The sequence below is a fragment of the Carcharodon carcharias genome, chromosome 14, assembly GCF_017639515.1.
Source record: "Carcharodon carcharias isolate sCarCar2 chromosome 14, sCarCar2.pri, whole genome shotgun sequence".
NCBI classification, from domain to species: domain Eukaryota; kingdom Metazoa; phylum Chordata; class Chondrichthyes; order Lamniformes; family Lamnidae; genus Carcharodon; species Carcharodon carcharias.
In genome coordinates, this window is record NC_054480.1 from 23765912 (window position 1) to 23790960 (window position 25049).

At 41.9% G+C, this 25049-nt stretch overlaps 1 protein-coding gene across 2 annotated transcripts in view; it reads right to left on the reverse strand.

Annotated features, from left to right (window-relative positions):
* Nucleotides 1-1480: 1480 nt before the first annotated feature.
* rbbp8l (retinoblastoma binding protein 8-like) overlaps nt 1481-25049 on the reverse strand; it is a 123438-nt gene continuing 99869 nt past the window's right edge. For both annotated transcript variants that reach the window (XM_041203791.1, XM_041203792.1), the window contains exons 15-16: nt 15462-15591; nt 1481-3195 (exon numbers count right to left, since the gene is read on the reverse strand). In XM_041203791.1, the coding sequence (XP_041059725.1) occupies nt 3186-3195; nt 15462-15591 (140 nt within the window). In that variant the 3' untranslated portion in view covers nt 1481-3185. The remainder of the gene's footprint in view (nt 3196-15461; nt 15592-25049) is intronic.

The window sequence follows — 25049 nt, forward strand, 5'->3', positions numbered from 1 at the left end:
ATTTCCATCAGCACTCTTAAATGGTTTAAGGTTGACCAGTTGGAAATGGATCTCTAACCATTTGTAACTATGGGCAGAATTTTAGGGCCCTTTCCCGCCGATGGGATTTTCTGGTCCCGCCGTAGTCGGTGGACTTTTGAATGGCTCGTCGCATTTTCCGGCCCATCCCCACCTGATGGGGCTGTAAAATTCCGCCGTAAGTTGAGGGAATTCCAATTGGCTCCAGACAGTATAACCAAGATACTGCCTAACTGGAACCAATGAACATAAGACCATAAGACATAGGAGCAGAAATTAGGCCATTTGGCCCATCGAGTCTGCTCTGCCATTCAGTCATGGCTGATAAGTTTCTCAACCCCATTCTCCTGCCTTCTCCCCGTAACCTTTGATCCCCTTACCAATCAAGAACCTATCTATCTCGGTCTTAAATATACTCAATGACTTGGCTTCCATAGCCTTCTGTGGCAATGAATTCCATAGATTCACCACTTTCTGGCTAAAGAAGTTTCTCCTCATCTCTGTTCTAAAAGGTCTTCCCTTTACTCTGAGGCTGTGCCCTTGGGTCCTAGTCTCTCCTACTAATGGAAACATCTTCCCTACATCCACTCTATCCATGCCTTTCAGTATTCTGTAAGTTTCAATCAGATCCCGCCTCATCCTTCTAAACTCCATCGGGTATAGACCCAGAGTCTGCAAATGTTCCTCATATGTTAAGCCTTTCATTCCTGGGATCATTCTCGTGAACCTCCTCTGGACCCTCTCCAGGGCCAGCACATCCTTCCTGAGATACGGGGCCCAAAATTGCTCATAATATTCTAAATGTGGTCTGACCAGAGCCTTATAAAGCCTCAGCAGCACATCTCTGCTTTTATATTCCAGTCCTCTTGAAATAAATGCCAACATTGCATTTGCCTTCCTAACTACCGACTCAACCTGCAAGTTAACCTTAAGAGAATCCTGGACTAGGACTCCCAAGTCCGTTTGCACTCCAGATTTCTGAATTATCTCCCCATTTAGAAAATAGTCTATGCCTCTATTCTTCCTACCAAAGTGCATGACCTCACACTTGCCCACGTTGTATTCCATCTGCCACTTCTTTGCCCATTCTCCTAACTTGTCCAAATCCTTCTGCAGCCTCCCCGCGTCCTCAATACTATCTGTCCCTCCACCTATCTTTGTATCATCTGCAAACTTAGCCAGGATGCCCTCAGCTCCTTCATCTAGATCACTAATATATAAAGTGAAAAGTTGTGGTCCCAACACTGACCCCTGCGGAACTCCACTAGTCACTGGCCGCCATCCTGAGAAGGACCCCCTTATCCCCACTCTCTGCTTCCTGCCAGACAGCCAATCGTCTATTCATGCTAGTACCTTGCCTCTAACACCATGGGCTCTTATCTTACTGAGCAGCCTCCTGTGCAGCACCTTGTCAAAGGCCTTCTGGAAGTCCAAGTAGATAACATCCATTGGCTCTCCTTTGTCTAAACTACTCTGCAGCTACTACTTTAAATGCAGCCTTTAACTGCCCGAACCCACACAAATAAAGGTTTTAATGACACTATCCCCTTAAAATTCCCTTTGCAGGCGTCAAACCAAAACCGGATGCTTTATTAGCATGGAATTAATTTAAAAGCTGCTTTTATACTGGTTTTAAAGGCATGCTATTACCATCAGTTTTCAGAGCTTGGGTTTATGGACTGAGCACCAACCTCAACGTAATGTTGCCCAACCATTGGAAACATCGGAAAAACAGATCCTGTTTCCAACATGAATCAAACATGTTTACACTGAGGTTGGAGCTGTGCGCAGATTTGATGTGCCAGGAACAGTTGGCACTAATACCACTCTAGGCCCGAGTAGAAATTGCTTCATTTATTGATTCCCTTAGCATTTGAAATGTTACAAAACTGAAAACACATCTTAAAAATATCACCATCTTACTAAACAGGAATGTGGATGAAGACAGGGTACATATGTAGACTTTTTTTGTGCTTTCTGTTTCTGTTCAAACCTCACCTATTAAATGCAAGCTTCTGCAATGAATATCCCCAGAGAAAGAAACAATGCCAGCATTTCTGTTCTTTGAAAAGTTACAATGAGTTATGCAGCTCCATATTCTGAGATAAATTGTGATGCTCTTTTTGGAATACTTATGAAAGTAAGTCAGAGATTGAGAGGAATGTAGGTAGAATTGAATAAGTCATGCAATTGTTGACAGAATGATTTAGTGTGCGAGGATACTATGCCAGAGAGTGATAGAGCACATGCACATAAACTCAGGCTGACCTGTCTAGCAACGAGATAGTGGAGGTGAAGGGTTTCCATTTGTGATCAGGAGGAAAAGTCAGAGAGAAACATCTGAAAGGGGGTTTTATCAACTGTTCACCTCAAGAGAAGTGATCCATTTGAAAGACACAAGACAAGGAGGAATTCGCAAGTAAAATAACACTTGTACAATAGTGAATGATAGTCTTAAGATTTTCTCCCCCTGATATTAGTAAGGTTAAGTGAAATGAATTTAGGGAAAATCATTCCAGTTCCTGGTACGTTATCTTACATACCTTACATGTTATTAATTTGGCATTAAATTGGTAATCTCATTTGGAGGGGCTGTAGGAATAGCTGGTATTAGGAAATGGAAGAATTTATGACAGCAGGAACTATAAGAGGTTAAGGTTAAGGCATATTGTTGGGATAGAGTAGAGAAAGTCTTAGTCTGTATCTCGACTGTAAACACAATCAATACAGGGTATCAAACTGGAAGTGCTCCATTTCCTCAGTGATTAAGTCATTCCTCAACTCAACAAGAAAATGCCAGTTACAAACAGCAGGTTTCTTTTAATACAAAGTACTGGGTCAAGTAGTGCCTATGTTATTGTGATTCTGTCTTTGTAGCTTCTTAATTTTGCCTGGACATTTCATTAGTATGTAGCATAACTGATCATGAGAAGCAAACCTAATTTCTACTCCTATTTGTAAGTGTTCAATATTCTAAATGAGCTATTGATCCACCAGAGGGTTTGGTTGACTGCTGATCAGGTAATGCAAAAAATACATTGTCAGTTTGTGTGATTGAACTGCAGCTCAAAAATGTCATCTATGTGTTGGAAGTCTTAACTTCTATTTACAGAGAGTCTTCAATCTTCCGCTCTGTTGCTTTGTAGTCTTTGTAATAAATCTCCTCCTTAGTTTGAACTACAAAAATAAAACACATTGTCAACACTATAACTGGATACTATAACAAAGTCTACTGAGCATTAATATATAGATTTACAGGATGTCTCTCATTAGAAGCAGTAAACCTCGCCAACTGCTACCTATAAAAAACGTCAGTAAAATACTAAACAATGAATATCTCCATTTATTTTTTCAAAGGCTACAGTGCCCTAATTGTATCTATTGAAGTCATGCTGCCCCATTATTCTATTGAGGAATATACAAAATTTTTGTACCTATTTACTAAATAATATGCTAAATTAACTTTTTTTTATTTTTTGGATTGTAGGGGTGAATTTATGCACCAGCCTCAGTAGCAAGTATGTGTGCTACTAGGGCCAGATATAGACTAGAGCTTCTTCTACTCTGTCCCAATTATTGGACTGAAGTGACACTGCAAAATTAGTATCAAGCCCATAAAATGTTTGTGTGAAATTCCACTCTCCAGCACTTTGATGAAGATGTTAATCTCTTTAAAGTAAATAGGCTAGCACCATCACTAAAATTACAGGATATTTATTTGAACTTGCAATCCTACATTTTACTTACATTCAATGCTAAATTTAAATGTAAGCACAAGAAGTAAAAGGACAGTCTTCCAAACTACTGTGTTGCTCAATTCCACAGGCACTTCATAGTGGTATAAGAAAAAAAAGCTAATGTGTTATATTAATTTAAACATGATTTGTCAACAGTAACAATTTGCATTTATATAGAGGGGTACACTTAGTAAAATGCTCCAAGGTGCCTCACTGGAGCTTTATCAAATAGAATTTGATTCTGAGTCACATTATTAGGATAGCCCACGTAAAGCTTGCTCTAAAATGTAGGTTTTAAGGAGTCCCTTTAAGGAGGAGAGAAGGGCATATAGGCATGGAGGTTTAGGAAGGGAATTCCAGAGTTTAAGGCTGGGCAATTCATGCCAGTCTGATGGGTATTGGGTGTGCACGAGGCCAGAATTGGAGAAGTGCAGAGTTCTTGGAGGAGTTTACAGAGATAGGGAGGGGCAAGGCCATGGATGGATTTGAACACAAGGATGAGAAGTTTTAATCTGGGGTGTTGTTGGACCGAGATCCAATACAAGTCAGTGATGGATGAATGAATCTTGGTGCGAGTTAGGACAGAATTTTGGATGAGCTAAATCTTACAGAAGGTGAAAGGTCAAGAGTTTATTGGAATAGACAGCAAAGGCATGGAGAGAATTTTACCAACCAATTATTTGAGACATTTTAACGATGATGGTGACTTTAAAAAAAAGTTAAAATCCCTTTAACTTTAACATTCTGTTGCATTTTGTTCTATCCAATTTGATTTTATTTCTTCCTCTTCTCTCCTCACCTCCTAAATACCATCACTCTTAACTGGAGTATGGTTACACAGACAGCAGTAACCTTTTGCTAACTTGCCTAGTGGTCAATATTAATGTGTGAACTCAATGAGGTTATTTTACCATCAGGGACCATTATTGTCAAATCCATTCATAATCATGTGCGTTCCTGTAGTTCAAATTCCAGCAGGGGTCAGTAATCAGTAGGAGATCCAGCTGAATTTGATCCTCCTTATTCAAGAGGTCTCAAGGCCAACTGCTGCACCCTAGTGGCAATGAGTTATTTCAGTAAACACTATGATTGAACCTCGGATTTTTCTGGCCAACAGGCTCAGCTGCTACTTAATCAGCTGAATTAGTGAGGCAGTTTTATCATGTTACAGCAACAACAACAGCATCTTGTTTTTATGCAATGGGACAATGGTTTGTGTCATGCTGGTTAACTCTGTGTTAAGCATCGCTTTTGTGGCTCTGGAACTCCACTCATGGAAGCTGCTCAATGTGATCTCCTCTTTCCATGACAACATGATGGATAAGGTCAGCTATGTCCAGGCAACATCGGGAACCCCTTGAGATCCGCAGTGGGGTCAAACAGGTCTGTGTTCTGACATCAACGCTCAGTTCTTCCTTGATTCAGATTATATGGCTGAAAATAAGCATTTTTCATGGGGAATATTTCATGGACATAGATAAGTTGAGTGAGTGGGCAAAAATCTGGCAGGAGTATAATGTGGGAAAATGTGAAGTTGTTCACTTTGGCAGAAAGAATAAAAAAGCAGAGTATTACTTAAATGGATACCAACCACAGAATTCTGAGGTGCAGAGGGATCTAGGTTCTTGTGCGTGCATCACAAAAAATTAATATGCACGTTCAGTAAGTAATCAAGAGGGCTAGTGGAATGCTATCCTTTATAACGAGAGGAATTGAACATAAAAGAAAGGGTGTTATGCTTCAGTTATGCAGAGCATTGGTGGGACCGCATCTTGAATACTGTGAAGTCTCCTTATTTAAGGAAGGATGTTAATGCGTTGGAGGCAGTCCAGAGGAGGTTTACTAGATTGATACCTGGAATGAGCGGGTTGTCTTATGAAGATAGGTTGAACGGACTGGGCTTGTTTCCACTGGAGTTTAGAAGAGTGAGGGGTGACTTGATTAAAGTATATAAAATCCTGAATGGTCTTGACAAGGTGGACGTGGAAAGGATGCTTCCTCTTGTGGGTGAGCCCAGGATTAGGGGGCACTGATTTGAAATTCAGGGTCGCCCTTATAGGACAGAGATGAGGAGAATTTTTTTCAGTCAAAGGGTTGTGCAACTTTGGAACTCTCTGCCTCAGAAAATGGTGGAGGCAGAGTTGCTGAATATTTTAAGGCAGAGGTAGGTAGATTCTTCTTAGGCAAGGGAATCAAAGGTTATTGGGGTAGATGGGAATGTGGAACTTGAAACACAAAATAGATCAGCCATGATCTAATTGAATGGTGGATTAGGCTCAAGGATGGCCTTCCTCTGTTCCCATTTTGTATGTTCGTATGTTGGCGCTCTTTGTCCGTAGCAAGTGGGTCAATAGCTTTGCTAAGCTTACCACTGTGGGTTTGATATCCAGCTCTGCTATGACAGGCAGGCTTTCTATGATGTTTAGAATTTCCCCGGTGACAGTGTTCTCCCTGGAGTACAACTCAAAATAGTGTTCCGCCCACCTCTCCAACTGTTTCAGTGATGACCTCCCTGGACTTTGTTTTCAATGGAGCTATTTTCTTTGCTGATGAACCTGTTGCCTTTTTAATCCCTTTATACATGTTCCTGACCTTCCCTGTGTCGAAGGACATTTGGATATCCTGGCAAAATTGTAACTAGTAGTCATTGGCGCACCACCTAGCAGCCTGTTAGCTCTTAGTGCATTCAAAGTGTTCTCACTCGGGTCTCTCTTGTAAATAATGAGAGCAGACTGCTTGGCTTCAACGACAGGTTCCATCACAATGATGTTAACTTCGAACCAATCAGCATTTTCCACTTTTGCTCGCTATATGTTGAAAGTTCAGTATTGTAGATGGCATCTCAAAGTACGTTCCATTTTGCTTCTGCACAGTGTGGGAACGTCAGCGACTGCCTGTTCAAACAAGTTGGGGAACAGTTGGTTTTTATCTAGGTAGGCAGTATGGCTGACATTGAGATGAGGACAGCATTTCTGCTTTGAATGAAAAAGCTTCAAGAATGCATCCTCACCCAGGTGCACACCAGAGAGTGATTTATATCAGAGTCAGCGCTGTGCTAGCTGTGTGTCTTGAGAATTCCATTTAGAGAGTCACATCTGGTGCTGATCAGATCCAGCTGGTGTCGATACCCTGATCTTGGATGTCTGCAGAACACCTTGTGACATGAAGTAAAAATAGAAATGGCTGGAAAAACTCAGCAGGTCTGACAACACCTGTGGAGAGAGAAACAGAGTTACTGTTCCGAGTCCATATGACCCTTCTTCAGAGCCTTCCTCAGACCTTGTAACTGGTGGTCAAGTTAACTAAGAATTTTAAGAGTTATTATAGTATTTGTAGTCTTATGTATGTGCTTGAAATCTTTTATATTTTGTTAATACGTATTTTAATTTTTAAAATCTATAAAGGTCTTGGTGGATTTATTACTTCTGAATTCAGTGCACACACCTTGTAATAAATACAAATTGCAAAACCGTTGTGATAATGTGACCAAGCTTCCCTTGTGGATTTGGTTCACCTGGCACACATCATTTCCATATCATGACATATGAATATTGAGAAAATTCAGGATTGAGTTCAACTGTGATGTCCACCAAAATGGAATATCCCGGTGAAACTGACAACTGATTGGCCAGTTGGATGAGGTACCGGGGGCTGTGACTGCCCATGGAAATGTACAGCAGCATAAGTTACAACATCCAGACCATTTTACTGCCTGATGTTTGTCCAAGTCACCTCCCACCTGGCCCACTATAACAGTTCTAACCCATTTCCAGATGCGTAAGGAGACATAACCTCATGGAAATAATGATTAGACCACTCAGTGCCTCAAGAATTTTTTGCTAATTAATATATGGCTGACCTGCATTTCAACTCAGTTCATTGCTTAACCTCTTTCATCTTGAGATCAAGAACAGAATGGGACAGCAGATGGAGTTGCTCGAGACACACAGTGGAAACAGACACAAGAGAGTGAAAATGAAAAGTATTTCAAACATTCTTCCAAACATTGCTTGGGCATTTGTGATTTGACCTGTAAAGCCCCGGATGTTCCCTCTTCCTCCCCATCCCCACAATATTTTTTCATCCTGGCTGAAAGTGGACGTGGAAGATTAACCCAGTGATAGAGCGATTGATCTCTGATTTGCACCTCTCCATGATAATATAATTGAGATCAGTGAGTCTAAGGGGGATGCAGGGGGGGATCTAAGATCAGAGGAGGAATGGCAAAGGTGATTGGGCTAGGATAGGTGAGTGGTGGGGGGGGCGGAGAGATGGCATGTCTGCTCCCATGATGACAAGGTCCAGGGTGATGGGAGGAGTTTCAAGGATTATAGAGTGAAGGCACACAGTGATGTTGGGAGGGTCAAGGGTGATGGGGATGAAGTAGAATGTGACGGGGGAGGGTAGAGGATCACAGATTGCAATTCAGCGGCCAGTATGGGCTGGCAGGAGTTTTGGTTCTGGATAAGGGGAAGAGTAGAAAATCTCACTGCTCAGCAGCTGAATGCAGGACCTGGGAGGGAAATCATGGGCCCCAGTGTTTCTCCTGTTTCTGGGTCCCTTATTCCCCCCCTCCTGCATTAATCCATCTCCTCAATTATGCATGTTATTTTTTCCCCCATACAAGATTCACCAATCAATTCATCAAACAATCACAGAGGTCCAAGTAAAATGATAACTCCCATTGTTGGCATCTGGTTACAAATATCATCCAAAAATATGCAGCATGGATCATTAATATTAGGAGCAGCAATGATATAATGCGGTCTTTGCTTGTGTGCGCCCTATAGGTGATCCCACATGACTATTAAGCAAACCAGAGAGTACAAATTTTATTTTAACAGCATTGTGCAATATTATTAGTTTGTCAGGAAATATCCTATTAGATATTTAGAACACTGTGCAGATGATAACATTGATTTCATTGACTGACTCATTAATAAATTCTGCACATTGCACCATTTATACAAAATGACAGTTAATTCATGTTTGGGGAAAGGATTCGATACTCGCAACTCAGATTACAAGAAAACCTTTCAGGTTTTTGTTTTATATATTTTGACTCCCTGTTCTGTACAGAAAAGAAAGACCGTGTCCATGTTGCAGCTCACATTGTTTCATTGTTGGAGAGTTGTAGAAGCAAAAGAAGGAGGGGAGGAGGCAGAGTGGGGAGGAGGAGAAGGGACGGTCCTATTCACTTGCTGCCACCTAAACTTCCTCTTCCCCTCGCGGGCACCCTGACATAGCATCCACTCACCTCGTCCAAAATAACTCATTATCATGAGAGGAGAAGTTCCAGTTCCACGGGACTGGCTCGTGCTGTGGATGCAAACGACAGCTGGGTACGAGTTGGTGCGAGGCTGATTGACAGCTCCCCCAGGCCTGCTCCAGCCTCATTACTGGTGGAGATTTCCTCTTGTTCTTTCATTTTCTGTTTCCTCTCTTTGGCCTCCAAGAAGATGTTGCCACAAATTGTTCAGTGCAGCTGATGACTCCTGCATGGTGGCCAGCAGGAAGAGCCAGAATAAGTACTCCAGCTCCTCCAATCACAGATTTCCTCTCTCCTGCCCTTGTTGCTCCTCCAATCATAGATTCTGTCTCTGGAGGTGTGGCAAGAGCACGAAGGAGGGAACCTCTGATCTGAGGAGCTGACTAGTTGAGCTGAATGCTCAGCCTTGTCTTGTCCCATTGGTTTCCCCAATGGATTGCATTCAACAGATCTTAGCAACTTCAAGGGAAGATAACATGGGAGCTTCAAATGAAAGCGCACAACAGTACTCACACCTGCAGATCTGCTCATACATTATGACTTGTGCATTTCTTTTCATACATATGAAGTGCATTGCTAGAACTTTACAGACCAATCAGAGGGAGAGAGAGACACACAGTACAGCACCATGCAGAGCCACTAGTAAACCAGCTTGGCCAGCAAATCATCAGAAATAAAAGAACAAAAATAGCACATATCCAGCAGATCATGTCAGCAAACAGCAGCCTCAATCTCCACTGGATGGAAGCACTAGGGATTGCATCAATGGACCAAAAGGATCTACCTTTGTGCAAACTATGTCCATGATTTGAACTACGTCAAGTTACAAGGGCACTGGGTATTATTACACTTCCTTATAGAGACACTATTAAAACAGAGATCATTTATATGGTGAGAGTTTACATATAAAGATACAGCTCCTGAACTGAAACGCAATAACAGCTGATGAAATAGTGGATCCCTGAATCTAATTTCCTTCCACCTAAAGCTACAGTTTCTCACCACCTTCGGATTAAATAAACAATCACCATAATAATCCCAGGTGAAGAGGTTGTTTGATAATTTACCTATTCGCCTGTTTAGTTTTGTACTTCACAGCATCATTCTTTTTGAAGAGGTGGTCCCCAGGATGGGGACTGCTCTCCGTATAAAGTGTGCGAAAAGGGCTTGCAGATCTTGGAGAGAGTAAGTTTGAGGGACCAGCACTCAGTCTCTACCAGAGCTCCGCTGCAGTTTGCAGGGGAGATCTGCAGGATGGTGCTTCTGATGGGGGCTTGCTGTCTGTCTCTGCAGGTTATCAGAAGAATTGGGGAGGCCAGTGCACAAGTGAGGGAGACAGAGTCTGTGACTGGAGGAGCAACTCTGGCTCTCCTGTGCCTGCTGCTCCTCCAGTCACTGACTCTGCTATCAGTTCCTGCTCTCAGCAACTGACAGTTTAAGTGTTAAAGAAACCTGACAGTTGCCAAGAGCAGGAAAAACCTTCAGGCAGCTTAGAATGGTTCAGCTGAGCATACAGAAGCAGGCCATTCAGCCCATCAAACCTGTGTCAGTGTTGTCCACCACGAGCTACTAGTCTAATCCAAAGATAAAAGCAAAAAACTGCAGATGCTGGAAATCCAGAACAAAAACAAAAATACCTGGGAAAACTCTGCAGGTCAGCATCTGCGGAGAGGAACACAGTTAACGTTTCGAGTCCATATGACCCTTCAACGTGCTGTCAGACCTGCTGAGCTTTTCCAGGTATTTTTGTTTTTGTTTTAGTCTAATCCCAATCTCCTCATCACTTTGATATTCTTCGTTACCAAATAAGTAATCCCCTTTTGAAACAATTGACCTGCTTCAATAATGGTTTGTGGTGCAGAATTTCACCCTCTCTTTAAAAACACAGATGCTGAAAGAGACAGTAATCCTTTCGTTGGACAGTACAGGTTCGAACCTGAGTACACATCACTTCTCGTTACGCAATAAAGATCAAAGGAAGTTAAAAAAAACTCTGCAGCATATGGCCGAAAAGACAATGTATTTTCATTCTTCACAGTAAAACAAGGTCACCAGCAAAAAGGGAAAACGCAATCTCTTTCATAGACACTTACGGGTGAAATTTGTTTCTTTTTGTCTCGAGATTGTAATCAAGCTGGATTCAACTAACTTGTATTTCTGGTTTTACCGTCTTTTCACTTCACATACCTGTGGCAAAATGCTGGCGTTACTTATTTTGCTTATTTCATAATTTTCTTTTAACCCTGTTATCAGCATGTTGATTATTCCATCTGGATCACCAACGCCGTGAAATGTCGCTACATGTCCACTAGTTTGTTAACATTCAAAAGATCCATATGAAATTCTTCCTGCTGCATCAACAGGCTCACCTGAGGAGAAATGTTTTTCTCTCAGAGGGTTGTGCGACTTTGGAACTCTGCCTCAGAAGGCGATGGAGGCGGGGTCATTGAATATTTTTAAGGCGGAGGTAAATAGATTCTTGTTAGGCAGTGGAATCAAAGGTCATCGGGAGTAGATGGGTATGTGGAATTCTAAACATAAGAAGATCAACCATGCTCTTACTGAATGGTGAAACACGCTCAAGGGGCCGAATGGTCTACTCCTGTTCCTATTTCTTATGTTATGTTCTTAACAGGGAGTTACCCTGTAGGGGTAACTCTGTTATTCGCTCAGTTCAATGAGTGGAATAAGGAAAAATGCCCAAACATGTTGAGCGCCTGCATGCCAGTATCCTAGATTTTCACGGCTCCTGAAATTAATTTTGGTAAATAGACTACAGGATGAATTTGAAACTCACATAACAGGGAAACTCATCCTTTAAGTGTATATAGTTTAACTTGGAAATAGTTCAATAGTCTTCCCAACTTACTGTATGCAAGAATTGTCAGTCATGATGTAATTACAAAACATGTAACAGGTGATAAATAAAATATTTTTAAAAAACTTGTCATTAAAAAAGGAAGGTTTTTTGACCAAGTTTGTACTCCTTGTGCAAGTCATTGATTTTACTGATGAAATCTTAGAGCCTTGAAGCTTTAGTTCCTTCAGTGGGATACCCTTAAGTGAAACTCCCTTTCAACATTCTTGTGCTTTCGTCCCATTTCCTGTATTCCTCCAAGTCTCCCTGGTCGCTTGTTTTTTGAGCCAAAATAGTGCCCGAGGCTTAAAATTTTTGCCAAAGAACTTCTGTCTCGCCAATTTAGAGGTCTTCAAGATTCCGAAAGGCTAAGACAAAGCAGGGAGGGGTGCACTGTATCTGCTGGTCAACGGGACAGTAAAGGGAGAGCGCAAACAACAAAAAAAAAGGGATGGGGTGGTCAGCCAGCTTCGAGTTTTTTTTACAGCTGGTCTTTCTGGTCTGAAGCTCTGGCTGCTCAGTCTGGACAATGACAAGAATTCCATTTACGGCAATGAGCCCAGCCCCCAGTGTTTGGCATGGTGTGCACCCTACTCTCTCAGACCCTGGCTGAATGGATGAAATCCATAGACATACAGGTTTTCAAGTCACTGTCTGCCTTTATCACACAATTCACTTGCTGGAATATCTATGGGTCTCACGCACCCAATAATCCTACAACCTTGGGAGAAAGAGGAGAGGATGCGACAAGGGAGGGCTCTTGCCAGTCCACAACTAAGGCCACAAGGTCAGCATCAGGCAGCATCAGAGGGGGACAGTGGTCAGGCAGCAGCCACCCAGGGAAGGCATCAGAGAAGAAGGTCACTGGCGCATCAGCAGATCTTCTGGATGCGGAAAATCTACCTCCAGTTGTCTGAGAGACAATGCCAGAGATGCCTGAGGCTGTCCTGGGAGGCGATCACTGAAATCTGCTGGATTCTGCAGGAAGACCTGCAGTCACATGGATTTGACAGCAATCCTATGCCCGTGCCTCTCAAAGTGACTGCAACCACTGTCACCGGCTGCTTCCAGGGCTCCATAGGCGACATGTGGTCCTGAAGGTGAGCATGCAGGTACAGCAGGCGGTGAATAAGGCAAATGGGATGTTGGCCTTCATGGCGAGAGGATTCGAGTACAGGAATAGGGATGTTTTGCTGCAATTGTACAGGACCTTAGTGAGACCACACCTGGAATATTATGTGCAGTTTTGGTCTCCTTATCTGAGGAAGGATTTTCTTGCTATAGAGGGAGTGCAGCGAAGATTTACCAGACTGATGCCTGGATTGGCGGACTGACATATGAGGAGAGTTTGAGTTGGTTAGGATTATATTCACCGGAGTTCAGAAGAATGAGTGGGGATCTCATAGAAACCTATAGAATTCTAACAGGACTAGACAGGGTAGATACGGGAAGGATATTCCCGATGGTGGGGGAGCCCAGAACCAGGGGTCACAGTCTGAGGATACGGGGTAGACCATTTAGGACTGAGATGAAGAGAAATTTCTTCACCCAGAGAGTGGTGAGCTTGTTGAATTTGCTACCACAGAAAGTAGTTGAAGCCAAAGCATTGTATGTTTTCAAGGAGTTAGATATAGCTCTTGGGGTGAAGGGGATCAAAGGATATGGGAGGAAAGCGGGAGCAGTCTATTGAGTTGGGTAATCAGCCATGATCATAATGAATGGCAGAGCAGGCTTGAAAGGCTGAATGGCCTACTCCTGCTCCTATTTTCTATGTTTCTATGTTTCTATGTTTCTATGTGTGGCATTTAAAGGCTGCTACATACAGGTGCCCAATGCCCTCCTTCATCGTGCCAATGAGCTCATCAGGTTAACCACAAATGACAACAGCCAGGCAGCCAGGGCAATGGGCCTCGTGGACATTCATCCTTTGCATAACTCTGAGGAGGAGACATGAATGCGCATGAGCCCATCCTGGATGCCAGGGTCATGGATAGATATGCCAGGGATACCAGCGATGACCTCATATACACGATATTTGGTCAAGATTGAGGGACCTACATGATCATTATCCATATGATGGGTTATGCTTGCCTGCTCAGGATGTATACGACCCCTGCCAGTCTCCCTCCCAGGAGCTACCTCGGAACCTGCATCCCTTACAATCTAGAATAGCAAGGGGAGTAGATCTCTGTCTTATACACTGAGTACTAAAGACTGTTACCCAGGAGAACTGATCCACCAAGCAGCCTATCATGACTGAGATCTCAGAACCTGCTACATCATTACAGGTCCTTGACTTCACATATGGCAGCTCAATTGTCCCTGTGAAACACTGGCCAGGATTTTCTGGTCCTGCCAAAGGCGGGAATCATCATGGTTGGGACAGAAAATTTGATGGACCAGCCAAAGTTCTGTTGACTTCCAAGGGACTGGAAAATCCCAGCCATAATCTCTTACAATCTCCTTGACACTCCTTGCCATATAATGGAATGTCTGCAGAGATGACATGTTCCTCTATGTTCCACACACTGGCAAACATCAAAATGGACACACAGGTGAACATTAAAGACTGATTGCAAACTCACAACACCATAGTCACCTACACATGAAAGGGGAATTTAAAAACATTTTTACTTTTCTGTATGTTTAGTGTTAATTTCTGTATATTTTTTCCATTTTACCTCTCTACTATATTCTGTGATTCTTCTTTAATTTTTAGAATTCTTTCATCTCTGAACAACTAGGGAAGTTAATATGGAAATCCAAAGAGCTGTGTGTGTAAAATTTTCTGAAAGCTGATTTATTTGAAACATTTACAGCATTTCAAATGGATAGCAAGAGCTTTTACAAAACAGGGTACTTATAAAGGGCTCTGACAATACAGAACTTCCACAGAGCTCTGGGACCATCAAAGCTTCTAAGTGTAACCTATGGTATTTGCTTCCTTCTGCAGGATCAATCAATGCATCAGTCAACCTTCTCTGTATCAGATAGATGACTGACTGATGCACCGGTCAACTTGGCCAGCTCTTTCATCTCCTTTCCATTACATAGCAACAGAAGCACGACACTCTTGCTCAATGTCACTATCCTGCTGAATTTCCTGAAGTACAGGCAGCCATTGATGACAGCCATGTGGTCATCTAGGTGAGAGGTTTTTGTTCCTCTTTTGCCAACACTGGTTGCTCCTCTTGACCATTGCACCATAACTCACCCAGTACTACCTCCCTGTTCACCGCATTCTCTGGAATGTGTGCTTGCAAATGTTGGTGAGAAGATTCTCGTAGTTAAAATTGGTCTTTGACGAGCTGGTCACTCATCTTAAGAATTGCCCGCACGCAACGTATCAAACAGATTGCTGATTGAGTTTAAGGATATAAAATTGAGTGGGTTGTGCTACAGGTGATGAACTGCTAATGCACTGCATCCAAGTGATCCTTTGGACCAGCACAATAATACAAATCCTGGCTGAATTGTAATAATGTAATATAGTTTTGCATAAGTCATATTTTTACTTGGTGACAGGCATGGAATCAAGAATGTTTATGGGTATTTAGAATAATTATTACTGAACTCTTACCTTCCTGGAAATAACTCTGGAAGATTGGCTGTTTTGTTTTCTGGGACTCCTGCACTGCATTGTGAGGCATTTGTGGGGGCTGATGGTGTTGGTTTGCATCTTCTAATTCTTCTTCCTCTCTTGTATGCAGCTACAAGTAAATAAATGATTACATGCAGACAGTTAGGGTGGTGCTACCTTATACTTTTGATGATAATTCTAACAGTCAAATATTGAACAATTGGCAGGGAAAATAAATCAATTAAAATCCAAAGCTTGTATCTTCAAGATAGATGTAAATATGAATCCAGTAACTTTGATCTTGGCTGAACTTATTCCCAATGTGTTACGCCACCGCCCCCATCAGTTATTATTTAATTGTTATCATTTTAGTACAATTTTGTCTCTCTTTTTTGCGCAGGGAGTACTAGAGGACAGGGATCAGGTTGCCTTTCTAAAGCTACGCAATGCTGCCCTGACAAGATTGAGAATTTGCAAACAGGAGAATTGAGAGTGGAAACCTGTTAGGTTGCTTTACGTACACTTTTACCTTATGTTTAAGTATTTATAGCATATCAGCAACATCAGCGAGTGATGCAAATCAGGGAAGTAACTATCAGCAAAGACCATATTGTATCAGAGAAAGAAACTGAGGTTATGTAATTTAGAGTGTGGATTGTATAATGCAATGATATTTCAGGTTGAAAAAATCAATTAACTCTATATTTAATAATTATATTTTTGTGTATAATTGTAGGTACAATTTTAGACAACTATGTAATAAGATATATTTGAAGTATATATATATATACATAAATATATATATCCCTGTATTGCCTGATATATTACAATCTATGTATTGATACAGCTATTCTATTTTTATTTATCATAAAACAAAGGGTACAAATAGTTGAGGGCACAGATTTATTCTTTATTTAGCATGGACAGCAAAGATTTATTTTATATAACTATTGTGTGTGAGTTGGTGATGGGCACAGATTTATTTGTGCATCTTCTCAGTTATTCCAGGTTGTTTTTTATTCATGGGTTGAATTTTTCTTTGTCGGGTGCACATGATTGGCAGGCCCAGAAGTGGACGGGAAATGGGCCTCGGGCCACAATTGGTTCCCGGCCGCGATTTCACACTGGCTGGCCAATTAACGGCCAGCTATCATGAAACGTGCGCTGAAAAATGCTCAGCACTGTCAGGGTGGGGGGGCGGGAAGAGGGTGGGGGCTGATCTAACTGAGGGTGTGGGTGAGTGCTTCTAGTGAGCTCCCTGAAGTCAGAGCGCTGCCCCAGGGAGCTGCAGACCTCCGCAGGATAAAGGAAACTACAAAAATACTGCAAAATATGCCCATGCAGCACAATCAAACACCTGAAAGCATACCTCATAAAAAAAACAGCCCCCAGCTATCTCTTTTTATTTTATTTCCCCACAGAGATTTCATCCCGCCCTGGACCGAGGTTTGAGCAAAAATGGGAATGCTGCCTGGGAGAATGGCCCATCTGCCAACAGTAAATGTAGACCTGCCACGTAAAATCACTGTTAATTGCATCATTACTGGGCTTAATTGCCCGCTTAATTGTTGCTTCCAACTGCTGCGTGCGCCCGCCGAGTGAAATTGTGTGCGATGATGCCAGGCCGCTCGCCAACATCATCCCGCGCTATTTCACATCCGTTCAGGCCGGGCGCGTGCCTGCCCACAAGATGTAAAATTCTGGCCCATGACTAATGCCATGGGAGCTTCACTATTTAGTAATACTTAATGGAGGATCTCTCACCCATGATACCTGTGTAGGCTGATATCTTTCCATTGCCATGAATAGCAATGAGCTGTACAACAACAACTTGCATTTATGCATCATCTTTAACCAGAAGAAACATCTTAAGTTGCTTCATAATTAAGTGTGGAGAAAAGGGACACTGAGTCAGGGAGGAAGGGATGCCCAAAAGCTTGATGAGAGATAAGCCTGAGGAGGTTTTAAAGGTAGAGGCTTAGTAAGGGTTTTCCAAAGACCAAAGCACCTGAATCTGAATCTATAGATGATATCACTGAGGGGCAGTTTGTAGATCAGGAAGAGGAGGGGGTGAAGAAGGGTCCCTGGAGTACTCAATAAGTGATTGATTAGGAGAGGAAAAAGAAGCCATTTCTGGAAATGAACTATTTATATCTGGTTATGTGTAAATGTGTCTATATAAAGCATGGAAATTAGACTTCCTCCTTCTGAATTACACACCAGAGGAAATGGCTTCTCTGTATCTATCCTTTCAAATCCCTATTTTAAATACCTCAGTCAAATCACCCCTCAAATTCCCAACACAATGCCATCTAATTTTATGTGACCTGGCCTGATAATTTAACCCTTTGAGCTCTGGTATCATTCTGGTGAATGTACGCTGTATCCCTCAAAGCCTACTATAACTTAACTGTGTTTTGGTACTTCAACTGGCAACTGATCAAGTCTCTCCGCAACTGAAGCATCATTTCACTAAAATTTGTATCACTATTTGTATCACTATTTGGTCACCTAAAATGTAGGCGATGAAGAAGTAAAAGATCGTAAAATGGTAGAAATATCAGAATGGATGTTCTTGATTTTGGAGAGCTAAGACTCTGGGCATTTTATATGGAAGTGGGTGGGGAGAAGGGCTAAAGGAATTGGTTGTGGTAAATAGGAACCTTGGCCATTCCTTATCTTCCAGGATTAATAATTATCATCTTTTTGCAATCACTGATGCAATGTGTTGATAACTCATGGACTCTCATCTCTGTTACAGCCTTGTAATTAAAAATATGTGGTAAGCAAAGCGGAAATTCCTGTTCATAAAAGTATTACATGGGTATCAAGTTTCGCGTCTATAATACAAGCTAACTCTAGGTTTCACTATAGTTTATTGCCCATCCCTTGTTAACTTTGAAAGGTTGGTGGTGTGCTGTCTTCCTGAACTGCTACAGTCCAGTCTTGGGTACAGGGCCATTGTGGTTACATTAATTCAGAAATGTGCATTTAAATTCCACTATGGTAGCTAGTGAATTTGAAATCATTTAAAAAAAATGAAATAAATCTCACATATAAAGCTGATATCAATTAAAGTAAATATGAAGCTGTTAAGATGTCATTAAAAACCCAACTGGCCCACTAATGCCCTTTTCGGAAGGAAATCTGCTTTCCTTGCTTAGCCTGGTCTATATGTTGCTCTAGTCCTAGAACGATGGTTAGTTTTTAACTACCCTGTGAAATTACCTAGCAATCCACTCATTTTTGAGTAGGACAAAATCCAGTGTATATGTCCAATTATGCCCCACCTCAGAAAAACACTCCATACTGCACCAGTGGTATGCTATTTACCTAATCCTCCTTAGGCCCATTTAGCAGTTGTTTTGCACTGTTAGGTTCACACCCACAGAGGGCCCTTGCAGCTAATACAAGATTCAGCTTGTCAACATGAGGTAGATCTGAACCAATTAGATCCCAGAGGTGTAAGATCACTGAATGATCACTGAGGAATGATCACATTCTGTTCCATTCAGAACCTTTTTTTTACCTTACATGAATAACCTATAAATCAAATCAATAAAGTACATTAATCTACATTCTATTAGTAATTCCATTAGTAATTCAATATAAATTTTGATATATTTACACTAAAGATTCAACACCAGTGCAAAACAATTTCAGTTTTATACAATTATAACCTTGTGTTGTATAAATCAGGGGTAAAAAGAAATAGGAGCAAAAGCTGGCAGTCTCTTAAGTCTGCTCTGCCATTCAATAAGATCCTCTACCTTAACTCCACTTCCTTGCCCTATCCCTATATCCCTTGATTTTCTTAGTGTCCATTGGCTCCAATTTTTAAAAAAAACTTGTTCATGAGACGTGGGCATCACTGGCTAGGCCAGCATTTATTGTCCATCCCTAATTGCCCTTGTTCAGGGGGCATTTAAGAGATAACCACATTGCAGGAGTGCCCTGAGTCTATTTCGCTCACAAACTGGTTTTCCATTTTGGATGCCGGTGAGGGTGATGGTTGCTCAGTGCAGCAAGAGCAATGTTTGGGGAACCATGGGTGGCTCAACTGCATGGGCAGGAAGAAGAGTAGAAGAAGAATAGTGGTAGGGGATTTTATAGTTAGGGGAACAGGCGGGTGTTTCTGTGGCTGTAGACGCGACTCCAGGATGGTATGTTTCCTCTCCATTGCCAGGATCAAGGATATCACGGAGCAGTTGCAGGACATTTTTAAAGGGGAGGTCGAACAGCCAGAGGTTGTGGTTCACATTGGTATCACCAACATAGGTAGAAAGAGGGATCAGGTCCTGAAAGCAGGTTTTAGGGAGCTAGGTAATACATTAAAAAGCAGGACCTCCGAGGATTACTACCAGTGCTAGTGAGCATAGAAATAGGAGGTTAGAGCTGATGGTTGGAGATATGGTGTAGGAGGGAGGGATTCAGATTCCTGGGGACTTGGAACCAGTTCTGGGGGAAGTGGGACCTGTACCGGATGGTTTGCATCTCCATGGGGCAGGGACCAATATCTTTGCTGAGATGTTTGCTAGTGCTGTTAGGGAAGTTTAAAACTAGTTTGGCAGGGGGTGGGAACCTGAGGGTAGACTCAGATGGGGCAAAATCAGAAATACTAATGGAAGGCATAAAATCAGTGAATGAGTATGGAATGCAGAGGAAATAAAAGATGGAAAATTAAAAAAAAGAGTTTGGCAGTGCTCAAGGGTATATACTTCAATGCAAGGAGTATAACAAATAAAGCAAATGAGCTGAGGGCACAGATAGAAACATGGCAGTATGATATCATAGCTATTACAGAAACATGGCTTAAAGAGGGACAGAAATAGCAGCTCAACATTCCTGGTTACCGGGTTTTCAGATGAGGTAGAGGGGGGATAAAAAGGGAAAGAGGTGGCGATTTTGGTTAGAGAAGCAATTACAGTCATCAGGAAGGATGATGTGTTAGAAGGATCATCATATGAGGCCATATGGATTGAGCTTAGGAACAAAAAAGGGGCAGCCACACAACTGGGACTATAACATAGACCCCCAAACAGTCAGACGGAGATAGAAGAACAAATATGTAGGCAAATCTCTGAGAAGAGCAAGAACAGTAGAGCAGCAATAGTAGGGGATTTTACCTACCCCAATATTAACTAGTATAGTTTTAGTGTGAAAGGAATGGAAGAACAGAATTCTTAAGATGCACCCAGGAGAACTTCTTTAGTCAATAGTGTCAAAAGGACGCGATCCTGGACTTAGTTTTAGGAAATGAAGCTTGACGGGTGGAAGGATTAACAGTGGAAGGACATTTTGGCAATGGTGATCATAATTCAGTAAGTTTTAACATAGTTATGGAAATGGACAAAGATAAAACAGGAGTTAGAGTTCTAAACTGGGGCAAGGCCAATTTTACTGAGCTGAGGAGTGATTTAGCAAAAGCGGACTGGAAACAACTACCATTGCAAAAATGTCCTTCCACTGTCACTCCTTCCACCCGTCAAGTTTCATTTCCTAAAACTAAGTCCAGGATCGCGTCCTCTTGCTACATATTGACTAAAGAAGTTCTCCTGGGTGCATCTTAAGAATTCTGTTCTTCCATTCCATTGAAGGTAAATCAGTGTCAGAGCAGAGGGAGGCATTCAAAGGGGAGATTCAAGGGGTTCAGATCAAACATGCTTCCACAAAGAAAAAGGGTGGGACGGCCAAATCTAGAGACCTCTGGATGTCAAGGAGCTTACAGGGAAAGATAAGACAGAAAAGGAAACCTTATGTCTGACACTAAGAACTCAGTACTACAGAAAGCTGAGAGAAGTATAGAAAGTCTTGGGGTGAAATCAAAAAGGAAATTAGGAAAGCAAAGAAAGGGCATGAAAGAATACTGGCAAGCAAAATCAAGGAGAACCCAAAGATGTTTAATCAATACCTTAAGAGTAAGAGAATAACTAAGGAAAAAAGACCTAAAAGCTAACCTATCTGTGGAGGAGGAGGAATTGCGTATGGTTCTAAATGAATACTTTGCATCTGTCATTACAAAACAAGGGGACAAAGCAGACATTGTAGCTAAGAAGGAGGAGTATCAAGTATTGGGTGTGATAAACATAGGGAGAGAGGAAGTATTAATGGGAATAGCATCCCTGAAAATGGATAAATCACAAGGGTTGAATGAAATGTACCCCAGGCTGTTAAAAGAAGCTAGGGAGGAAATTGTGGAGGTTCTGACCATCATTTTCCAATACTCACTGGATACAGGTGAGGTGCCAGAGTAGCAAGCTGGATACAAAATTGGCTCAGTGACAGGAAACAATGATGTTTTTAATGACTGGAAGGCTGTTTCTAGTGGAGTGCTGCAGTATTCAGTACTAGGACCCCTGCTTTTTGTGGTTGTGGTGGAGTATTTGAAATAAACACTCAATACCAAGTCATCAGTTGAGCGCTCAAGTGGCCTTTATTTGCATCAGTGGGGAGATAACCTTTTACTGGTCACGCTAGGAGGCTTCTCCAATGATTCAGAGCTTCAAGCAGTTTATGTACTATTCTAATTGTGATACAATCACAGTGCTGCCTGCAACAGAACTGATACTACAAAAGGAACGGACGGGAGGAGGGCGAGCGCTGAAGTTTGCGCAGGCGCATGTGTGTGCGCAATGAAAGCTCCCTGGGACACAGAGCTGCCTCAGGGAGCTGATGATTTTTAAAATCAAAAATAAATAACTTACAGCTGTTAAAAACATGTTAAAAACATGACTCTGTCACATAAGCAGGGACATGTTATAAATGAGATTTAAACTTTTAAAAAAACATTTTAATTTCCATTGGAAACCTCATCCCGCCCGTGGATAAGGTTTCATTAAAAATCCAAAGGCTGCTTGGCCTTTTTGCCTGCCCACCAACCAAATGGTTGGATGGGCAGTGAAAAATCTGATTTAATTAATTGATTAAGGGCCTTAATAAGCCTAACTGTCAGCGGGCGTGCTGCCATCTCTTGCACACGTCCGCCAAGCGAAATATCGTGAGAGTGTGCGCTAATGTCAGAACGCTCGCCCGATGTCATTGCGTACTATTTTACTCTCGTTTGGGTCAGGTGCACGACCGCCGGCAAGAGAAAAATTCTGCCCTAAGGGTGCTATACCAAAACAAGTCTTCTCTTTCTTTAAAGTGCAACCATGCAGTAGGAAGTTGCCAGCCTGTCTGCCTACAATATCATCATTTAGAAAGGGGTAATAGTGCCATGGGACCTTTTATGGCTACCTGAGAGGGCAGACAGGCCATGGTTTGATGTGCCATCCAAAAGATGGCACCTCCCACAGAGCAGCACTCTCTCAGTGCTGCACTAGAGTATCATCCTAGATTTGTGTGGTCAGGTCTCGGAGTAGGTCTTGAACCCACACCCTTTTGAGGCAAGAGTACTACCAACTGAGCAGCAGTTGACACTTTAAATTAAAGTTAAGTACCAATTAATAATTGATATTAATATTAATCCCTTCTATTTTTGTAGTTTTTAACTGTAAGTCTTTTTAAAAATGTTATGTGTAATTGATAACTGTTTCCAAGAAATAAGTTTTCATGGCCCTACTCTAAAAGGACTCAAGGCCTTCGTCTGGATCAAAGCCAATTGCAATATTAAAATGGTCAGATGCTTCCTGCAGTGCAATTGAAAAATAAAAACTTGGCTTGACTCCATGAAGCCATTTGCCATTGGGAAAATTTGAACCCGAAGAGATCCAATCCTAAACTTGACTGGGCTTGGTTTTGACTTAGCGCGACAGAACCACCCAGGGTTTGAAGGAACTCGCATTTCAGCTTCTTATCATTGATCAACCCTGCCCTTGGGTAAAAATCCTAAAAAATAGTTTCTTAGCTTTTGCAATGCCATTCAAACTCTAAATTCAATAAGGAATGGCCACTTTTAAGAAGCAGTAAGCCTGCTGGTTTACATTGCAATCTCTTATCTCTTTAATACAGCATGAGTTTTAGCTGAAAATCTCATGCAATCCTAATTAAATGTTACGGTACAAAATTAATTTTGTTTTGACTAAAAGTAAATAAAGTTCTTGTTTAACAAGTGTTTTAAAACATTCTAAACCGATATCACAGTCTCCAGTGGCATAATCATATTGCAATTAATTAACTGTAAATAAAAGGTGGGCGTAAAATCACCATTCAATGACTACCTCACCCTTTCTGCACATATTCACCATTAGTGACTGCCAGAATGTAGGTTATATTTTGGGGTAATGTATTCCCAGCCCCCAGGTAACTTGGAGCTGACAAAGATCACTATAAAGTAAACTCAGTTCCCTCTTAAGTAAATAGTCCATACTTAACTGCAATGATTAAGCAGCGTTACCAGTTTTGGGATTTTATCTCCAGTGAAAATCTTTCTTCAACATGGCAAATGGTTAGTTGGATGAAAATGGAATTTTACAAAGATATCATTGTATTTCCTGGTCTGAATCAATAGGCGCTAAATTCAATACCACCTGAAAATGGGCATGGGGACTGTGATGCACGATTAATTCTTGTCAGTTCATTGTGATGCAGGCAGTATGACAACTTGTGTTGCCTGTTCATTTCAAAGGTATCAAAGTCCAGCCAATGCTAACTGTACTATTAATTGGCTGGATGCCAATTTTGTGCTTATAGCTAGCCTGGATTACTTAAATGGCAGGTGCGTTGTGACTGGAACAGGTGCTGGCACTCATGCAGGAAATGAATCTGACTTGTGAAGCATTCAAAAATAGCACAATATGGGAGATTGTGGGTTCCAATTTTTTCTCAAACGTATTTTGACGCTGCACTGAATGTCTTGGCAGAGGGTGTGAAAGGAGGAGAGATGTCCTGTGTCTGTAGGAGACCAGGACCCCTCCAGACACATGCCCAGATACATGCCACTGCCAGGAGTCAAGACCCAATGCAGTGCCACAAGATGTTCAATGATCTCACTTGAGTGGTCAGGGCAAGTGAATGCATCTTTAAAAACTATATCAACTGTACCAGTAGCCTCAGGCATTGGTCATTTCACCACGCTCCCCATTACTCAACTACCAACAATCTCTATCAATTGGGACTCGTTACCAGCAATCCTGTGCTCCACCCTACCCTCACACAGCTAACATTGCTGTAAATCTCACATCCACATCTCACAGGTTGTGCACAATGCCAACTATACAACCTCATGCCAGTCACATCACCCAAACAGATTCCATGCCATTCACTAGCACACTTCCTTCTCTCTTGTAGGAAATTCAGTCAGCAGGAACTAACCGGTAGCGGACAGGTACTGCTGCATGCCCTAACATTCATGGAGGAGTTGGTGCAAGACATCATTGGGATGGTCTTTGCTGAGGTTGAATTTAACATCATCCTCATACCTAATCCTCCTTCTTACATCTCACCTCCTCCCTCATCCCTCACTGTCCTCTGATTTAAGAGGGTGCATCTTTTACAACTCTTATTTTTAATCCCATGCTACTCTCCCCTCCCCACCCCTCCCCACCCCTCCCCACCCCTCCATACCTACAGCACCACAATTTTACCCTTCTGGCTTTCTCCTTTCATACCCAAGAGCTGTTACCTAGTCAGGCAGTGGACGAACATAAG